This window comes from Dipodomys ordii, unplaced genomic scaffold (assembly GCF_000151885.1).
Source record: "Dipodomys ordii isolate 6190 unplaced genomic scaffold, Dord_2.0 Scaffold2, whole genome shotgun sequence".
NCBI lineage: Eukaryota > Metazoa > Chordata > Mammalia > Rodentia > Heteromyidae > Dipodomys > Dipodomys ordii.
The window spans coordinates 17,707,877-17,728,022 of NW_012267218.1; the positions used below are offsets into that span (position 1 = coordinate 17,707,877).

Sequence of the window (20,146 nt, forward strand, 5' to 3'; positions counted from 1 at the left end):
AAAAAGCCAGAAGTGGCGCTGTGGCTCAAGTGGTAGAGCGCTAGCCTTGGGCTGAAGAGCTGAGGGTCAGCGCCCAGGCCCAGAGTTCAGGCCCCATGACCGGACCCAAAAAAAAAAAATGTTTATGTCCCATCTTCCCTAGTGATTTTCAGTGCTTCTAGATATTAATTAAACTATTATTAATATTCTTCTTTAATACATTCATAAGTATTTTCTCTACAAAATCTAGAGGACCTTTCACCTACTTGTAGACATTGTGCCTTAAAATTCAAAGAAGTAGCATCTCCATGAAGAGAACTTCTTTGTGTTGCCTGACCACTCATCTGGGTAGCATACCAGATGCTGGGGCCTCCTGAGTCTCAATAAGGATTTTCTTTGAATAGGTACACTACAGATCAACATTGAAAATATTGTTATAAGTGCTTGTTGTAGACAATCACTTTTTCTCCACTTTTGAACATCAGTGTTTCTTCTTCATGTCTCCTTCTATTCCAAAAAAGCTAAAATAGTCTTTTGTTTGTCTTACTCACAGCAAGGTTGGTCCACTGTATACTCCTCCAAATGCATCTCTGTCAATAACTGTCAGGTATTTATTCTTGTTCAGGTAGCTAGACAAGAGAGTGAAAGAGAGACGAAAGAGAATGGATTAGGTGAATTTAAGCAATCATACCGAATTAGTGCAAATATCAAAATAAAATGTGATCATGGCCTTCCCAACTTTTAACTGGCTTTTGGGGAATTTAGACGATACCTTTTCTTCAAGCTGAAACACTATGCATTCCATATTCCAATTGTGCAAGCCTGATATGCATTTATTATGACAGAAATCATTGAGGACGAGTAGGTTCATGGTCTAGTTTACACATCTAAGTTTTAACAGTGTTGCTTAAATTTCCTGTCTCTTTGCATATGGCAGTTGTGCTGCTAGTACTTTTTCTGTTCAATACCAACCGAATTAGATGTTGTTTCTCAATCTTGACCCGTATTCCAGTCAATTTAGCTTTGAAGACAGAGTTTAAGTCAAGAAGAGAACGGTAGTGATACTAGAGATGGTCAGAGATTCAGATCTTTGAGCCAAGGTTGCCAGATTTAGCAAATGAAACACAGGATGCCAGAGTAATTTAAACCTTATTTAATTTGAACAATGAATAATTTCTTTAAGTGTTCCTCATATAATTTCAGAGACATTCTTAGGTTGAAAAGTCATGTTGTTTAGTTAAAATTCAAGTGTAATTGAATGGCAGCATTTTTTTTGCCTCATATTTTGCTTGGGGGAGGGAATGAAAAGTGTTCCGACAGATAAGATTTCAAACGTATGTTGAATAGCAGGGGTTTGATGGACACATTGATCTTTCCATTTCAGAACACATTGGACATTTGAAGAGCACAGTAATTTCTAAGTAATTTAAGTCACCAAATGACTTAAATTTTGAAACCTAATTTCTCCCAAATGAATTAAAACTCCCAAAGATTTAGTAAGCGACCTTTCCCTTCCCATTGTTGTTTTTCTCTCTCTCTCTCTTTTTTTGTCGGTCATGGATCTTGAACTCTGGGCTTAGGAGCTGTCCCTGTGCTCTTCAGCTCAAGGCCAGCGCTCTACCGCTTGAGCCACAGAGCCACTTCCGGCTTTCAAGTGGTTTTTATTGGAGATAAGAGTCTCACGGATTTGCCTGTCCAGGCTGGCTTTCAACCGATCCTCAGATCTCAGCCTCCTGAGTAGCTAGGATTACAAGCATGAGCCCGCCCAGCTTGTTTTTCTCTTATAGATCCAAATTATCTAAAAAGAAACAAAGTCCATATCTATATCTACCTCTATATCTTTGTTACAAATGATCCCAATAAATGATGCATTTAAAATAACTTACAGCTTAGCCTCGCTAGTTTAAGGTCTAGTGAGTGGCCTTGGTTTGCAAAATGAGTACAATGGGGACCATTAGGATGTCTGCTTAAGAATAATGCTTTTATTGTGGCAGTGATGGGGTTTGATCTTAAGTATGAAAAGTTCCTAAGGATGATGAGTAATAATAGTAGTGCTGCATGAGGACTTAGAATCAGGGGGATTCTTTTTCCAAGGCCATCACAGCAAAACTTAATCTGGTTACTTGGACCCACATTATTGGAACCCTGTGGGTAGGGACAGTTTTTGTTTTTTTTTCCAGCAAGACAACATTTACTTCTGCAAAAGGATGACCCATCTATCAAAATTCTAGCAAGCAAGCACACAAAGTAAGCAAGCTGCTCCCCTATTTATCCCTAATGCAGCAGGCTCTGCCCCTCTGCTCAGATTGCTTCAGGTTCACAATCTGCTTGTGATTGGCTAGCATGAATAGGGTAAAATGTATTTACAGAAGGTGGTTTTGAAATAAGATTAGCAGTACACAGTAATCTCAAAAAATACCAGCACCATTTGCTATTTCTTGAACAGCCTTGGGCATGTCTTAATTCCATCTTGAAAACAGTTTAAGATAAAAATCTTACTTTTCAAAAATCTTTCCTATCACAAAGCAGTTCCTCTTTTCCTTAACAAGAGCCAAGCCACTAGGACAAAGCAGGAACTTTTAAGCAACAAAAGGTAAGAAGAGCTGGATGCCCAGTGGCTCACGCCTGTAATCCTAGCTCCTCAGGAGGCTGAGTTCTAAGGATCGCAGTTCAAAGCCAGCCTGAGCAGGAAAGTCCTTGAGACACTTATCTCCAATAAACCACCAGAAAACTGGAAGTGGCACTGTGGCTCAAGTGGTAGAACACTACCCTTGAGTTGAAGAGCTGAGGGACAGCGCCCAGGCCAGAATTCAAGCACCATGAACCCCTCCCCCACAAACACACACACAAAAGAAGAGTTTTACCAATCATCTTCTGGGGACTATGAGGATTAACCAAATGAATGATAAGTACTGGGACTCCACACAATGGATCTTAAAAATTGGTATTTGAGTCATTTTTGAGTGTTTCATTAAAAAAATAGATGGAGAATACTTAATCTAAAGTAGCCACCACCAGTTTACTTTCTAACTTTACATTTTTTATTTCCTTCATGGCAATATTAAAATCTGTAACTCCTTATTTGTTTATTCATTTGCTTGGGTATTATCTTCCTCCCCAATCATAATGCAACTTCTATGCCTTAGTCATTGCTCTATACCCAGTGCCAAATTCAGTGCCCCCCTTTTAGCTATTTTTGGATGAGAATTGTCAATAAACAAAGAAACTAAAGCATCTTTCCTTCAAGGTAGTAAGATGGGCACATTAAGCTCTGAGTGTGACATGTGTGATTGCTTTAAAGAAAAAATAATGGGGAATGAAAGAATAGAACACTTAGTGTGTAATACGGTGGCATTCGGCAAATTGACTTTCTTGATGACCGTGATTGTTGAGGCAGCGGGTTTACAAAGGAATGGCCCAGATAGAGCCTCTTCAGGCAGTAGCAAGAAACCAGATTCCAGGAAATATTTGTTTTTCCATTACTATAATCAACTTCTGAGACAAGCAGCTTAAAAAAAGGAAAAGGTTCATTTGGGCTCACACTTTTGGAGATTTCACTCCATGGTGGTTTGGTCTCATTGCTACTGGAGCCTGTGTAAAATGGCAGGGCATATCATGGCAGAAGCTAGGTGGTACAGCATGGCAGCAACAAGTGGTAGAGGAATATGCTCACATAGTGGTGACTAGAAAGCCAGTGAAAGAGGAAGAGAGTCCCAATATCCCCTTCCAAGTCACAGCCTCAAACACCTAACCTTCCCACATGCTTCACTTCTCCAGGGGTCTACCACTAAAGACCAAGACTTTTGATCATAGGCTGTAGTGGACAAAGTCCAAACTATAGCATAGAGCATTGTTAAGTTTGACATGAAGGAAATGAACTAATCATTATATTTATATTCAAAGCTCTCACCAAGATGGCCCAAACAACCAATCTGTTCTTTTCCAATGGATTACTTCATTGGCTCATAGTTTGATTCCCTTCAAATTATTATGTCCATGAAGATTCTTTGGTGAATGGTAGCGAGAATCAGAAAGAGCCATTTTGGAGAAAACAACGATCTTGAATAGTAGGAATTTATTTTTTTTAAAGACAACTGAGTTCAGCATAAGGACAGCACTGGCTTGAATTGTTTGGACAATGCAGCTTGCAGATCACATTCTGTTCCCAGACTGTTGAAAATCAAGTAAGAACCGGTGAGCTCATCAAATTTTCCTCTTCATCTCTGACTGCTGTGAGTAAAAATCGGCTTGCTCTAATCATGAGAAATTACTGTAACACTAAATTATTGCTTGTCCAACTCTGTAGTGTTTTCGTCTGATATTTAATACACCCCTGAGGATGGGACTGGTTGATAAGCACTTCAGTTTACCAGAAACACTGCAGAAGACTTCAAATTGAGAAAGGCAGCCAGAGTACAGGAGGGAAGAAGGTTCCAGAGGAGGTGCAGCCAGCGTGAACGGAGATGAACTGGCCTTTCAGGAGGCTATGTTTTCTAAAGCCAGAGTTTGGGTACTCAACTCTTGGAGATAATTAGGTGCTTAAAAATGCAACTGCCACTCTGCTTTTTGCATTTCCTTTTGTTTGCTGTTTTTTTTTTTCTGCCTGCCCTCCTGCCTGCCCTCCTTCCTTCCTTCCTTCCTTCCTCCCTCCCTCCCTTTCCCTCTACCCCCTCTCTCCTCTCTCTCTCTTTCTCTCTCTCTCTCCTTGTACTGGGGCTTGAACAATACTGGGCCTGGATTCTGTTCTTCAGAAGTTGAAGAATTTTTTCACTAGAGGCTTGTGCTGTACCACTTGAGCCATACCTCTAGTTCTCACTTTTTGGTGGTTATTTGGAGATAAAAGTCTCACTTTTCTGCTTAGACTGACTTCCAATTGTGATTCTCATATCTTAGCCTCCTGAGTAGCTAGGATTATAGGCCTGCACTTTTCTTTTGGAATAAGGATCTTCCTATGTATCCTAGACTGGCCTGGAACTCTCTGTGTATCCCAGGCTGACTTATGATGATTCTCCTGTAGTACTGTTTACAGCATTGAGGACTTTCTCAGTTAGCTTTTAATTTGGTCTCAGATTCCTTCCACCTTCCGTATGAAGTCTAGGGAGGAGGGTGAGGAAATACAGATGCAAAAGCCTTAAAAACCAGGAAGAAAGCACTTACTGGCCCCATTATTGTATAATATTTTGGGGCACATCAGAATCAAGTCTGACCTATTCTGATTTCTATTGTCCACGTTCCATAGACTGGCTTGGGTAAATTAGTCACAAATCTTGGTAGGCTAAATGAAAATCTACTCTAGACAATAATTTTATAGGAGGAGGGTAACTTAAACTAGTCCTTGCAAGGAGAAGGGAAACATAAAGAAAGCAACAGAGAAATGCTTGCAACAAGAAGTGAGAAATTTCTGTAAAGTTGTGATTTCTAAATTCAAACATAGGAAAGGGCTTATAAAAAAAAGATCTGATTGGCTGGGAAGGTGGCTCAGTGGTAGAGCGCTTGCCTTGCATGCTCGAGGCCCTGGGTTCGATTCCTCAGCACCACATAAGCAAAAAGGAAAAAGCCGGAAGTGGCGCTGTGGCTCAAGTGGTAGAGCGCTAGCCTTGAGCTGAAGAGCTGAGGGACAGGCCCAGAGTTCAGGCCCCACGACCGGACCCGGGACAGGCCCAGAGTTCAGGCCCCACGACCGGACCCGGGACAGGCCCAGAGTTCAGGCCCCACGACCGGACCCAAAAAAAAAAAAAAAAAAGATCTGATTATTTCTTTTAAAAGTAAGATGTTCAATATTTCATCAATGTTGGGATGGAGGGCTTAAGCCTCTTTCAGAACCTCTAGAAAACGATATTATTTCTGGAGAAAAAGACACAAGGGTTTAAGAAACCCTGGCCTGATTTAAGATTATACATCTCACTGGGTACTTGTGGCTCACCTCTTTAATCCTAGCTATTCAAAAGGCTGATACTTGACAATTGAGATTTGAAGCCAGCCCGGGCAGAGAAGTCTGTGAGACTCTTTTCTCCAATTAATCAGCAAAAATCTGGAAGGGAGAGCACCAACTTTGAGCAGAAAAATCAGGTGTGACTTCAAGCCCCAGTACTGGCACACATATATACAAACAAAAACAAAAACAAAAAAAACCCAAACCCTAAAACCCTAAAAGATTCTGAATCTCACAGGGAAAAACAGTGCAGTCAAGAATAAGGGGAAAATACTCAACTGACAGATAATATGTGTGTGCATATATGCGTGCATGCGTGTGTGTTTGCACGGGTGTATGTGTTAGTCTTGAAACAGAGCATTCAGTAAAGACTGGTTGGATGAATAAATGGAAGTCCACTTTCTATATAACTCAGAGAGGCATCTTCTATGCAGTGTGTAGAAGGAAGTGATTTATGTGGAGGACAGGAATACACTATGGTGAGGAAGTCAGCTGATGCAGCTGAGCCTTGCCCTCTGGGGAGTTTAAGGATATACTTCATCCCCAAGATGGAATTTCAGCCTGTATCTCCACAATCCCTTTAGAGAAAGCTTGGATCGGCACCTGGTTATGTTGTGAGACTCACACGGGAGCTTTTCAGTGGGAGACCATGTTTCTTTCCCATAGCTCTTGATATTCAGACAAGTACAGAGATCCCTTGCCTGGATCCTATATTTGTCTAAAGACAAGCCAGGTGTGTGAAAGTCTTGTTGGTTGCAGAATTCAGGACACTTTTTTTTTACAAACAGAAACAGGTGAGAAAGTGCTCAAGATTTCAATAGACAGAGGGAAAAAGCTAGTCTTGGAGCATATCCTACAAGCTGTTCAAATACTTACCCATGAGAAATACTAGCTTGCCTAATCCTATAATCTTCTCTACCGTCATCTTTCTCTATTGCTCCAGACGGTGGTGTTTTACTTCTAATCAGCTAATGTGTGATGCTAATTAGCACATCTACTGTGTTGACTTCCCTATTCATAATGATTAGTGTCTTGGCATATCAAAATGACTTTTTTTTTTTGCCTGCTCAAGTGTTTACTGACAGATAGTAGCTAGTTACTAGACTTTGGCAACCAAAATTTCCAGAGAATCAGTGTGTGAGAAACAATATACATCCAAGCAGGATGAATAAAGGGATGATGGGAAAGAGATTCCCAAGAATGAACTTGTGACTTCACTTGTGACTGAGTGCAGTGCAACATCTGTTGAGCAAGCATGATTGTGTTATTATTAACTTCACACTTGAGTGATGACAGTGTGCTTGGCTCCATGGGTAATCACAAGATGTTGTCCTTTTGCACATCTGACATGATTCTCACAAACTTCTAATTACCCACCTGCTTCTGAGACATTGGGGCTTCAACTCAGTGTGGAATTTGTTCAACTGGCTGTGAGAGTATTATTCAGTTACACCAAAAAAGGCCGGGGGGGGTGTAGTTGAGGTCAAAGCTGCTAATTTCAGTAAATTGGCATGAGGCAAATGATTGCTTTTTTGGATGATAAATTATTTAAGCTAGAGCTCAGAGATATCTGAACATATTTGTAGAGAAATCACCCAATTGCTAACATGCTCTATGCAATTCTTGAATCCATTTAGGGTAATTACCTTTATTTGAAATCTCAGTGAACACTGAGACAGAAGAAACAGTCCTATATTAAGAACACAAGTGTATAATATTTCATTATAATTATGGACATTTGATATCTTTTTTTCTTCACCAACAGCTCAGTCTGCTTTTGTTCAACTTTGGGGCTCCTTATCATGATCATCAATTTCATTACACATTGAATTCATATGATAGTTTTCACTGACATGCTTAAATCTAAGAACAAATTTCCAAGAATGAGAATTCTAGGGTAGAATGAAGAATAGACTTGGTAGAGGGAAATTTCCTCACATTTTGGTGATGAGAGGTAGAGCATTCTGTATTGAGATTGAGAATAGGAAAAACACCAAACTTACTGAATCAGAATCTCTGTTTTAAGAAGATCCACAGTTGATTTCTATGCTCAATGGAGTTTGAAAAGCACTGTACTACATGACAAGTTTAGAAGGACTTCAGATGTTTCAATAATCATTGCTAGAAAAAAGTAACTATGAATTGTTTAGAGTAATAAGTCACTCAGAAATGAGTAGGTATATTTGAAAAAATATATGATATTGAAAACATGGTTGATTATTAAAGAAACATTCAAGCAGTGTTATAAAAAGAGAACAGGCTCTTTTTTTTTTTAGCTGTTTTGAGCATTATTATCTTGAAAAAAGACTTGGGTATGGTTTTTCAACTATTTCTGAACTACCAACACAAACTGACATCTTTCTAAAAATATGTCAAAAAGGCTGAGAAACATTAATTTTTTTGCATAATTTTAGGTATGAGGATACCCTTTCACTTCACGAACACAGTAAATAAATACACATACACACATGCACATATTCATGCACACACATGCATCTTTACAAGATAACTGCAGGTAACCATAATTCTCCATTTTGTTGAGGATAAAAGTTTTGAAAGTTAGAATTGCAGTTAACGTGAATGTCTACTTCAGCTGGCCTAATTGAGTTCCTTAGCATTATTTCCACATCTTAACATACTAACTCTGGAGTGGATAGATTATCTGGCAGAACCTATCTCTCAGTAGAATTCTGACCCACTGGCTGGTCCTGAGAGGGAAAGGGTGGAGAAAGGTAGCAGTTGCCATGGCTACCCTTGACTTACACAGCGTCCAGCTTAGTCCCATTGAAAGCATGTCCTTGGATTGAAGTAAAGCCATTGTTATATAGTTTCCTACAATTAACAACGAGAGACAGAGAGAGTGAGAGAGAGAAAGAGAGTCAATGATTTGTGAGACGTAGTATTGGCCTTTTTTTTTGAGTTATTGGGCATTAGCTCTCATAGTTTTATCAAGAATTTGCATAAATTTCCATAGGTGTATCATATGTACCCCACAAGAAAACTTTGAAGTATACCTTGTTTGGGACATAAGATAATACTTAATAGCTTTAACAGCAATTCTTCAGACTTAGGTGCCAGTAAACCTTTTCTTAGAACCAGACTTATACTTTTTTTGATATTTAAAAAAATCAATTTTTGGTTTTCTAGGCAATGGATGCCTAGTGTTACATTTCCAAATCTATTATGTAGAATACAAATCATAACATCAGTCAACAATTATGTGCCAGCCACTTTTCTAGGTGCTGTAAGTACAGAAAAAAAAAGCTAGTCTTCCAACCTGAATACCATGTAAGAAACTCACTTTATGTTATAGATGGCTAATTCATTAAGGATAAACCTCCAGTTATAAACTATAGACCTATAAACAGCTTATCTTCCATTGTTTCAAATATAACTTTCATAATCTTTCAAGACTGCTCACATCCAACATTCAGTACAATCTTTCATATGCTTTCAAACACAATAACATCAATACATCCTTATGTGGTAACTGATATGTAAAGCATACATAATTGAAATTTGTGCTTAAAAATCTGTGTCTTGGGCTAGGAAGGTGGCTCAGTGGTAAAGTGCTTGCCTTGCATGCATGAGGCCCTGGGTTCAGTTCCTCAGCACCACATAGCAGAAAAAGCTGGAAGTGGCACTGTGGCTCAAGTGGTAGAGCACTAGCCTTGAGCTGAAGAGCTGAGGGACAGTGCCCAGGCCCAGAGTTCAGGCCCCACAACTGGCCAAAAAAAAAAAATCTGTGTCTTACAAAATTGTTTCCTATAATAATGGCCTTTTTCTTTATCATATATAGGACTCTATTTATATGTGTATATATATCCATACTTAATATATGTATATATCCCCCCTATCTTGAATACACACACATATATCAAGAAATGAAAGGGGAAAAAAGGGTTTTAGGTAATGTTAACTTGGTGTCAATAGTGGAGATATAACTGCAGTTTCTTGAGATGAACACTTTAAAAAACATTCATCTGAATGAACAGTTTTTTCTGTTTAAAATATTATTTCATATTTGTTTTTGACCTTTTTTTCTTAAGATTTATCACAGTTTGAATGCTTAGTAGTTATAGATGAATTAAGGTGACCTTCATAGACAAACCTAAGAAAACAAATAGAAAATTTTTAATGTTTTCACTTGTTGCTATTTTTGCAATTAGTTAATTTCACCTTCGGAGCCATGTGAAATGTTACCCCCTTAGGTAGGGAGGTGACTGGCCTGGCGCAGTTGGGTCCAGGACCACCTTCTACCTACCATCAGCACGTCTTTCCTTTCTGCAGAGTAAAAAGTACAGCCCTGGGAACTTTGAGATCCATGGAGATTATTGCGGTTATGCATTTGAAATAGAAGAGATGAATGACAGCCATGACCACAATCAGGCAGAGTTTGTGGAAGCTTTAACTCCAACTATAATTCACCAAGTGCCAACTCTAGGAGCACATTACGAAGCACATGGGACAATTCAGATTTGGAACTACACCTGGGTCTGCCATTTAGTATCTAGGCATTCCTGGAAATGCCCTATCTTTTCTTTTCCTCAGTTTCTTTACCTCTAAAAATAGGATAATAATGCTTAGCCAGAAGAAGATCAAATCACACAATGCCGCTGATACACTGGGGGGTCACTTTTGAGATGACTGTGCTATATGCAGCATCTTAAAACTTGCATCCATACTATAGCATTGTAAAGAACTGAGAACAATCTCAGTTTTATTGTTGTTTATGTGCTTGTTTTTGTTTTAAGTAATTATGTGGTAAGTTTAATCCTGGTGACTCAAGTATCCCAAGTGAGGATCGCAATGTTTCACAGAAGCCATAGCTAATTAACTTATCCAATAGTTAAATTAACTTTTACTTCTAAACTGCAGCTTTTACAAACATGTGAGAATTATATATTAAAAATTCAAGGTTTTTGTAAATAGTTAATTCATTTCATAATGCAACATACACATTATAAGAATTGAAAACCATAACCAGGCTCTGGTGGCTCACACCTGTAATCCTTGCTACTCAGGAGGCTGAGATCTGAGGATGGTAGTTCCAAGCCAGCCTAGGCAGGAAAATCCATGAGACTCTTATCTTTAATAAACTACTCAGAAAAAGCCTGAAGTAGTACTGTGACTCAACTGGTAGAGTGCTAGCCTTGAGCCAAGGAAGGTCAGGGACAGCGCCCAGGCCCAGAGTTCAGGCCCCACGACCGGACCTCCCCCCGCAAAAAAAAGAGGTTTACAATCTTGTATGACTGTCCTACCCCAGGAAAGAAATGTCTTAACCATTGCTGGAAGGAAATATGCTTTTCTCATTGCCTAAAACAGTGTTCTACAGACTATGACAACACAAAGGTAAATGCTCTTATTTAATTACCGAAATCCTTTGTTGACTATGGAGTACATACTCTAAAGGTAAATTTGGGTTCTTGGGTGGTCTATAAAATTAGACAATGGCCCTAGAAAATCTTAATTGTTGGTAGGAATGAAATCAGCAATACTCACAGTGTCAGAGTTTCATTACAGAGCCCCTGAAAAGCATTCACAGGGATTGAAGTCATGTAAGGATTGTCTGTGATTTCACTGCAAGAGACAGGGACAAAAACACTTGGAAAAGAAAATGCTTGAAATGGTCTGTTACACAAAGACACTTTAAATAACCTGATGTAACACAGCCTTATTCATTTTTCAGTTTCACTGATCCCTTTTATCCAGAGGTGGTCATTTGCAGTGATAAGAACTGTCTTAGATTTATATGCTAAGTCCCATGTATGGTAAGCCAACAAACTTTGGGAATGGGCTGAGGTCTCCTCATCTCAAGAGAATAAAAGGTTCTCAGAAACTTGTGAATCTGAAATACATTGTCAATAGCCACTGGAGTTTTCTACATCAATAGAAGGGTCAGGAGAAAGGATGAATTGGTTTCATTTCATGAGGGTTTTTAAAACAGCCTCTATTGTGAAACTGCTAGCCATATGCTCTTGAGAACCTTTCTATGCCAGACTTGTTCCTGGAAGATTGCTTACATGTCTTACTGAGCTTCTCTGTAGCAGGGAAGCAAAGCACAGTTTTTTGTTTGTTTTTGTTTTGTTAGAAAGAACCCAAGAGTTTGGGCTTTATCAGTGCACATGTTGATTCTGTTGGATGAACTCCACCTGTGTAATTCTCTCTGCATCTGTACTTTTCTCCCCTTCTGTACAAATATATAAAACAGATCTGTATCACAGGGTTTGGGAAAGAACTGGGGCCACTAACCAAAAGCACTGGAATAACTAGTTTGACTGTGACTTTTCTTCCCTTCCTTCCTGCCTCCTTCCCTCCCTTCCTCCCTCCTTTCCTCCCTTCATCCCTCCTTCCTTCCATCCCTCCCTCCTTCCTTCCTTCCTTCCTTCCTTCCCTCCCACCTTCCTCTTTCTTCTTTCTTTCTTTTTGTTCTTTTTGTGCTGATACTAGGTCTTGAACTCAAGGCCTGGGTGCTGTTCCTTAGTTTTTTCTGAAAGCTGGTGATCTTCTACTTGAACCCAGCTCCATTCTTGGCTTTTTAGCCACTACTCCAGTCCTGGCCTTTTGGTGGTTCATTGGAGATAAGAGTTTCATGGACTGCTGTGCACTGGCTGGCTTGGAATGGATATCCTCAGATCTCAGCTTCCTAAATAAGTAGTCTTACAATATCATCCCCACCAGATTACTAGGATTATATACTGCTCCATTGGACTTGGATCAAGCAAAAGTCATGTAGGTTTTCTGTTCCTCAGTTTCCTGGTTTATTGACTTAAAAATAGTAACTTTTAAAAGGTGATTGAGCAGATCAAATGTAATGTATTGGACTATGTTGCGAAAGTGATTTAATATTAAACTATGACAAATAGTCATAATGATTAGTGGTCCATATTTTCAATTATTTCCATCAACAAGTATTGTATAATTTGTCTAATCTGAAAATAAAACAGGGGCTGGGGATGAGGTTTGGTGTCTAAGAAGCAATTGTGTAGCATGTGTGAGGCTCTTAAGTTTGATACCCACCTCCGTGTCTGGTTCTTTTGCTAGTTAATTAGAGATAAGAGCCACATATTTTCCTACTCTGCTGGCTTTGAACCACAGTCTTCTGATCTCAGCCTCCTGAGTAGCCAGGGTTATAGGCATGGGCCATCAGTGTCAGGTGAAAGAGTTCTCAATTTAGCTCCTCCAGTTCTCTCTTGCTCCCACTCCTACCCTGTTTCCTTAGCCTCTAGCCCTTGATTGAAACTGTTCTTGGTAAAATCACTAGTGGCCCACATGATTAAATCCCAGTGTAATTTCTCAGTCCCCATCTTATATCAGCCATCGGTGTTCACACATTGAGCACTCTTTCTTCCTCAAATGAATTGCTTTACTTAGCTTCGGCCCATCACCATGCTGTACTCTCATTCTTGTCAGTGACAAGAGAACTAGTACCAAATACTGTATGTTGTACGTACTCACAGTATAAAGAATACATCAGTAGAAGAAATTTTAGTCAGGTCGGGGAATATTCGAAGTCCGGTGTTGAAAATGCCACTAAATTATAGAAAACAAAAAAGAAAGAAAGCAAAGGTTTTAGGTAAGAAATTAATATATAGGAAGTAGAAAAATATATTAGCTGAAAAGGTGGTTTGGAAGTCAAATCCTAAATATTCTATTCAGTTTCTGAGTGATGATGGGAAAGTTCCAATTGTGGGATGGAACAATGCCTCCCCCGCTTTTTCTTTTGGTCGGTCATGGGGCTTGAACTCTGGGCTTGGGCGCTGTTCCTGTGCTCTTCAGCTCATTCAGCTCAACACGAGCACTATCTACTGCTTGAGCCACAACAGGGCCACTTCTGGTTTTCTAGTGGAGTCTCATAAACTTTCCTGCCTGGGCTGGCTTTGAACCTCGATCCTCAGATCTCAGCCTCCTGAGTAGCTAGGATTACAGGCATGAGCCACCGGTGCCCGGCTAGGGGACAATGCCCCTTCAAGGCACAATAATTTAATCCCATGTCAATACATTTGCTCTGCTTAGAATGCCAGCTGAATTCCTAGAAATAGGAATTGCAGTGTCTTCCGTGTGTGTGTGTGTGTGTGTGTGTGTGTGTGTGTGTGTGTGTGTGTGTGAATGAGTGTGTGTGTTTGTGGTGAGGGGATGTTTCCTTGTTTTAACTGGAAAGAGTTTGTGTATGTGGTGGGGTGGGGCTTGGGGCGGGGGTGAAGGAGATGGGAAAAAGAAAGAGGCTGGAAAAGGAAGGGACACATGGTTACTCAATTCAATCCAGGCTTTCCCATTCAAAGATAAACATTTTGTTGTGTTATTTTGGTAAGAATGACCTTTTCTTGTAACAGTGACCTGTGAGTAGTAGCTACAGCATCTAAAAACATGTTCAGGAGAAGAAGGAAAATTTCAAAGACCCTCTCCCTCCCCCCCAACACAAGTTTGTGTCATCTAGGGGAAAATGTAGATTAAAAGTTGCACATAATATGGTATGAACACTTAATAACTCTGCATTACATCATAAAGATGAAGCAGAGCAAAAATGCTCTGGTCACTCATGGCCAGTTGGTGAGGTCTGACTAAGGACATGCACAGTGGTACCCCGGCTATTTTTGTTCCGTGACTTATGAAAGACTAAACTTTATCATTTGCAACCTTTCTTCCACTGTGGAATCCACCCTAATATTGCTTCAGTACCTACTTCCAAACAGAACTGACCAGTTACCACTGAAGATTTTGTTTCATTTTGTCTTGTAATACCACATATTAAAACTATATATACACATGATGGCACTTTCTCTTTTTTTTTTAAATCTCTTGGAGTGGGTCTCTTGTTCCCACACTTGGTGCTGACATTTTTTAAAATAGGTTTTTAATATGTGAACTACTTCATTGGATTCCTTGCCCATCAAGAAGTGATTTCACTGAAGCCATGCATCATTGAAATGACAGCATTCTAGGGAGGTGACTGGAAGACATTAGCATTCTAATTCTCAAAAGAAAGAAGATGGGATGAGAAAGGAGTTACACTTACAGGAACTTCAAGAGGGGGAGCTCTTTCAGGGCATCAGGGTCTATGGAAGTTAAACTTCTGGTGTTCCGGATTTCTCTGTAAAAGCCACCAGAACCACAGTCAACAGAGTCTATCCATAAACATAAATGAGGTTTCACAAAATCCAGGAGGAGAATGTGCATATATGCATTGCTGAGTGATTATTGTGCTCTGGTAATTGTCCCAATGGACAAGAGTCCTCAAAGGAACATGATTGTGTCCCTCTTGCTTCAATAACTTCATTTCTCAGTCCATTTGAGTTTACAGACCACCTTTGTCTACACTGGAGTTTCAGAGGGTGTTTGTTTTGCTTCCCTTTTGGATTTAGGTAGGAAAAATGAACCCCACACACTGCTCTGATGGCTTGAGGAGGAGTTGAGGACAATTATCTTTAATATTAATAATAGCCAGCATCCTGACCAAGATAATGGGGCCCTGGAGTGGGAGGTTAAGTGAGTCATTGGATGGTTGAGAGTCTTGCAAAAAGAATAGTGAGGTCTGGTATTGCTATTTCAGAGGCAGAGGACAAAATGAACCTTAATAATCCTCTTGAGTTTATTTTACAATGTCAATAATTTAAGACTTCTGCATAAATACTGTGCTATTCGAAGTGTCCATAATTTACATAGATTTATGTGTATGCTGATCAAGAATGCAATTAGCTTTAGCGAAATAAATCATGGCTAGTAACCAGCTGGTCAACTTGAACAAGCTTAAAGGCAAGTATATAGAAGAACCTAGTGAACCTTTACAGATGTCTCCTGATACTTAGTTTCTGTGGGCCTCTGGGTTAAGTCTGATGGTACAAATCAGAAAGCTTAGCATCTGACTTCTGTAGTTCTTAGAACTATTTTATCCAATGAAAATTTACATTCTACAAAGTTCATCCATTATAAGTCTACAGTTAATAATATTTACCAAATTCACAGAACTATGTAATCAATGTAACCATATATATATTAGCAATTAATCCCTATTTCCCACCTCATGCCTAGAAATCACATCATGAACTCTTTTTTTTTGTCCTATTTTTTCCTTCTCTTCCTCTTTGCTTTCTTCCTCTTTACAGGTCTCTAGGACTCAAACCTAGGAGCTTGTTCATGCTAGGTAATCACTCGATTACTATTTGTCCCTATTTTCTATCTCTGTAAGTTTGCCATATCTGGACAGTGCCTATACATGAAATCATTTTAACAGGTGTTTTCCTCTTTTCCTTTAGCTTGATGTCTTTCTTGCCTTGTTTGTTCATGCATGTTGTATGTATCAGAAGTGTGTTCCTTTTCACTACTGAAAACTCAGGTGGACCTGAGATCTAATCTTCACTCTGCTACTTTGGATTACATGACTTTGGACACCATCTTTCCTTAGCCGCTTTGAGGTGTAGTTTCCTCACACCAAGTTTACAATCTCTATGCAAGAGGCATAACAACTGCATATTTTCTTCCTAGAGATTCTTCCTCTGGAAGGGGTTTGACATGTGGCCTTCCTGTAGCTAAAAGCTTTCTACAAATTATGCTTTTAATTATTGTCATTCTCACAAGTCCAAGGAGAGCTAGAGCAGACACCAAGGACTAGGGGTTGGGAGTGTTACAGTGTTTTTACAAAACAGGTTTGAAAACTACTAGGCATACACAGTAAGGCCAAATAAAGACACTTTCAGGAATGGAACACAAAGGTGCAATGCCCATGTGCATCTGATCATACGAAGGAATATTTATGGAAATGAATGCCAGGAAATGGAAACGAGGATTTTTTTTCTTTTTTTGCTATTTTCTTCTCTTCTTGCCTTGTTTGTTCCTGTATGTATCTTTGGGAGTATAAGGGGAAGGACAGAAATGGAGGGACAAAGGATAAACAAATGCAGCAGTGGTATGCGCTGGGCACTATGTTGAAAATGAACTATGCAACTTGTGGGTGGGGATGGGAGGGAGACGCTGAGAGAGTGTGGGAAGCGGTGACATTGCTCAAGAGCAATGCGCTCGGTACCTGACTTATGTAACTGTAACTCTTTTGTACATCACCTTTACAATAACAATAAAAACCTGCTAGGTTAAATATTTCAACTAAGCACATTGCCTCAGAAACAGTCCTTGGAAATGAAAGGCTGGAATGATAGCTCTGACAATACAGACCATCCATTTCCCCTCCTCCCTACACACATAGTTTACTGTCCATAAGAGCTAACCTTACTGGTCCATTTTACTCATTCAATAGCTGTATTAATTCAGGTGACTCTAATCTAGGCAAGTAACTTTATTGTTAACTACAGGAACTTTTATTTTTTAATAGTATTGGGATTTGAACTCAGAGCTGCACTTGAGCCATAACCCCAATCCTTTTTTGATTTTTTTCTTAATTTTTAAGTAAGGTTTCACCTGGACTAGACTGGACCATGATCCAGCCTCCTATGAAGCCAGGCTTACTGGATGAGATGAGGCCTCACTAACTTTTTTGCTGGGTTGACTAGGAGCTGTGAGTCTCCCTATTTCCCACTTTCTGAGTAGCTGGGATGATTAATTACAGTGTGAGCCATTGTGTTTGGCCATTATAGCAACTTCCTGCAAGACCTGTGAATGTCTCTACTAAAAGGATCAAGGGTTTACATCAAGGCTCTTAGAACTCCTTACTTCATCCTCCATCCTTCACTTCAGCCTTGCCTTTACTGGGATGTTGCTCAGTGCACCAACACTAGCCTACCATGCACAAGTCTCTGAGTTTGATCCCCGCTACAGCGGCTAATCCTTGATTATTAAGGCATGATTTGTCCCCAACCAAGACCCTTCATGGGGAAAAAAAAATCTCTTTAAACCAGCCTTTACGTCATATCCTAGTTTTAAAACTGAACGTCCTCGGTCTTTGGATTTGCTTCTGTTCTATGGAGGTGGCCCTCTCTCTTTCCCAGATCAGCAATCACCTTCTTGCCACAAGTTTCCATTTGAAGAGGTGGGTTCTAGCTGCTGTGCGGAACAAATGGAAAATAAGAGAGTTCGGGAAGGGAGTGTATTTTGTCACCTGGAAGACTGGCCCGTAAGTGATAACTTTTGAACAAGTAGACTCGGATGAGTGGCACAAGCAAACGTCACAGTGAGAGTAAAGGCAGCCCAGAGCGGGAGCTTTAAAAGGTGAGAGGGAAATGAGATTGCTGTGAGCAACAGCTGGTTAACTAAGGCTGGCGACTTACATAGAGGCTGGAAAAGGAGAAAAGTATGAGCCAGGCTGCAAGAAGAGAGAAGAAACACGGAAGGATTTTTGAGGGAAGCATGGAGGGGGGGGGGCGGGAGGAGACCAACCACAAGCAGAGGAGTTGAGAGGACAGTCAGCTGGACACTTGCTCAAAGGTGTGACATTTCAAAACTCTCCCCTGAAGCAAAGCAGCAGTGAAGTAAGCATAGACTACCAAGAGCTTAGGTAAATGGAGAGAGAAAATGTAAGATGCAAATTCAGCTAGTGTAACCCATTCCAAGACAGAAAAAATGGAGGGCTAGAGGTGAGGACCCTAGAACCCCTCACTAGAAAAGTTAGATGTCTCACCCATCCACCTAGCACTGTTTCATGCGCAAGAAATAAATGTTACCCGCCTTAGGGCTTGCACACTTTTTCTTCTTGTTTATATCTTCTTGTTTTTCTGGTCTGGGCACTGTCCCTGAACTCGCTTGCTTAAGGCTAGTGCTCTACCACTTTGAGCCACAGTACCACTTCCAGTTTTCTGGTGTTTAATTGGAGATTAGATAAATTCCTGCCGGAGCTGGTTTTGAGCCATGATCCTCAGATCTCAGATCTCAGCCTTCTGAGTAACCAGGATTACAGGCATGAGTCACTAGCACACAGCTTCTTGTTTATTTCTTAATTTATCCACACAAACTAATACAATAAGCATGGATAAAATTCTTAAAATATAGAGCACATGGTTTATAGTGGTTATTTTTCCTACTATAACATTTTTACTTTTTTATTTGGTTTCAAGGACAGATGAAAAAGGCATGCAAAAACAAACAACAACAACAATGACAAAAACCAGAAGAAAAAAAAAACAAAAACACCAGGTGCTGGTGGCTCATGCTTGTAATCCTAACAAATCAGGGGGCTGAGATCTGGAGATCACTGTTCAAAGCCAGCCTGGGCAGGAAAGTCTATGAGACTCTTATCTCCAATTAACCACCAAAACGTGGAAAGTGGAGCTTTGGCTCAAGTGGTAGAGTGCAAATCTTAAGTAAAAAATCTAAGAGACATTGCCTAGCCCTGAGTTGAAGCCCCAGTAGTCTCTCTCTCTCTCTCTCTCTCTCTCACACACACACACACATGCCATCCAAACTTTAAGTCCCAAACAAATAATATATATTCTCTGTTTTAAGAAAAATCTTTGCAATATAAAGTACCAGATACATTACTTAGAGTGTATCTTTTCCTATGGGATTGAGCTATCTATCTGAGATTGTCAAAGCTTTGTAATAAGAAAAAAAAATCTTCCTTTTAGGAAGATGTGACAGTAGAAAGAAACTGTGTTTCTTCTCACATGAGTTAGTCCTACCAAGGAGACAAGAAAAGCATAGCCTTAAGTAAAGCAGTAGGCATCCTCTTCACCTTGAGACAAACACCTAAGAAACACATGCAAAGGTTAGGTCACCAGTGGGTCACCAGTGTCTTCCAGCTAGAGGCAACACTGGGTCTCAACCTAGATCTTCTAACTTCAGATACAGTATTTCCCTTTTTAAAAATTATGCTTCAAGAAGACCATTTAAGTCTTGCATTATTAATCCCTCTTTATTGAATTTCAAATAAAATTGGACATTTATAGACAAGCATAATGTTGATGTCTAGCCTACAGTGTGATCACAAATTCACAGATCAAGAATTCAGGTTCCTTTAATCATCATTTTTTTCTAGATTCTGGGTTGTTTTTTCTTCTTCTCCTAAGAAACATTAATTCTCAGTAAGAGCCATGAAAAGAAAAATAGACTTGGTCAAAACAACTAGCATTTGGTCAATATTTAGTTCCCCAGTGTTTCCCAAACAGTATGGATGGGGAAACAGTCGAGTGAGAGATGGAGGAGTTTAAGGAAGGGGAAAGAGGAAGAAAAGGAACACCAAGGCTTAACTATGCTGCTGTTAAGGAGCTTTCCAGCAACTGATTTCATTCCTTATGTTCACCCATTTCCGTATTCCACCTCATTTATTCAGTAGGCTTTAGATCGTGGACCTTA

General features: G+C 39.8%; 1 protein-coding gene across 1 annotated transcript in view; it reads right to left on the bottom strand.

The window, feature by feature from the left end:
- The window catches only part of Tshr (thyroid stimulating hormone receptor), a 117,000-nt gene that overhangs the window by 23,476 nt on the left and 73,378 nt on the right, over nt 1–20,146 (bottom strand). Inside the window, exons 4-8 of the mRNA XM_013014141.1 lie at nt 14,928–15,002; nt 13,370–13,444; nt 11,414–11,491; nt 8,675–8,743; nt 531–608 (exon numbers count right to left, since the gene is read on the bottom strand). Coding sequence (XP_012869595.1) covers nt 531–608; nt 8,675–8,743; nt 11,414–11,491; nt 13,370–13,444; nt 14,928–15,002 — 375 coding nt within the window. The remainder of the gene's footprint in view (nt 1–530; nt 609–8,674; nt 8,744–11,413; nt 11,492–13,369; nt 13,445–14,927; nt 15,003–20,146) is intronic.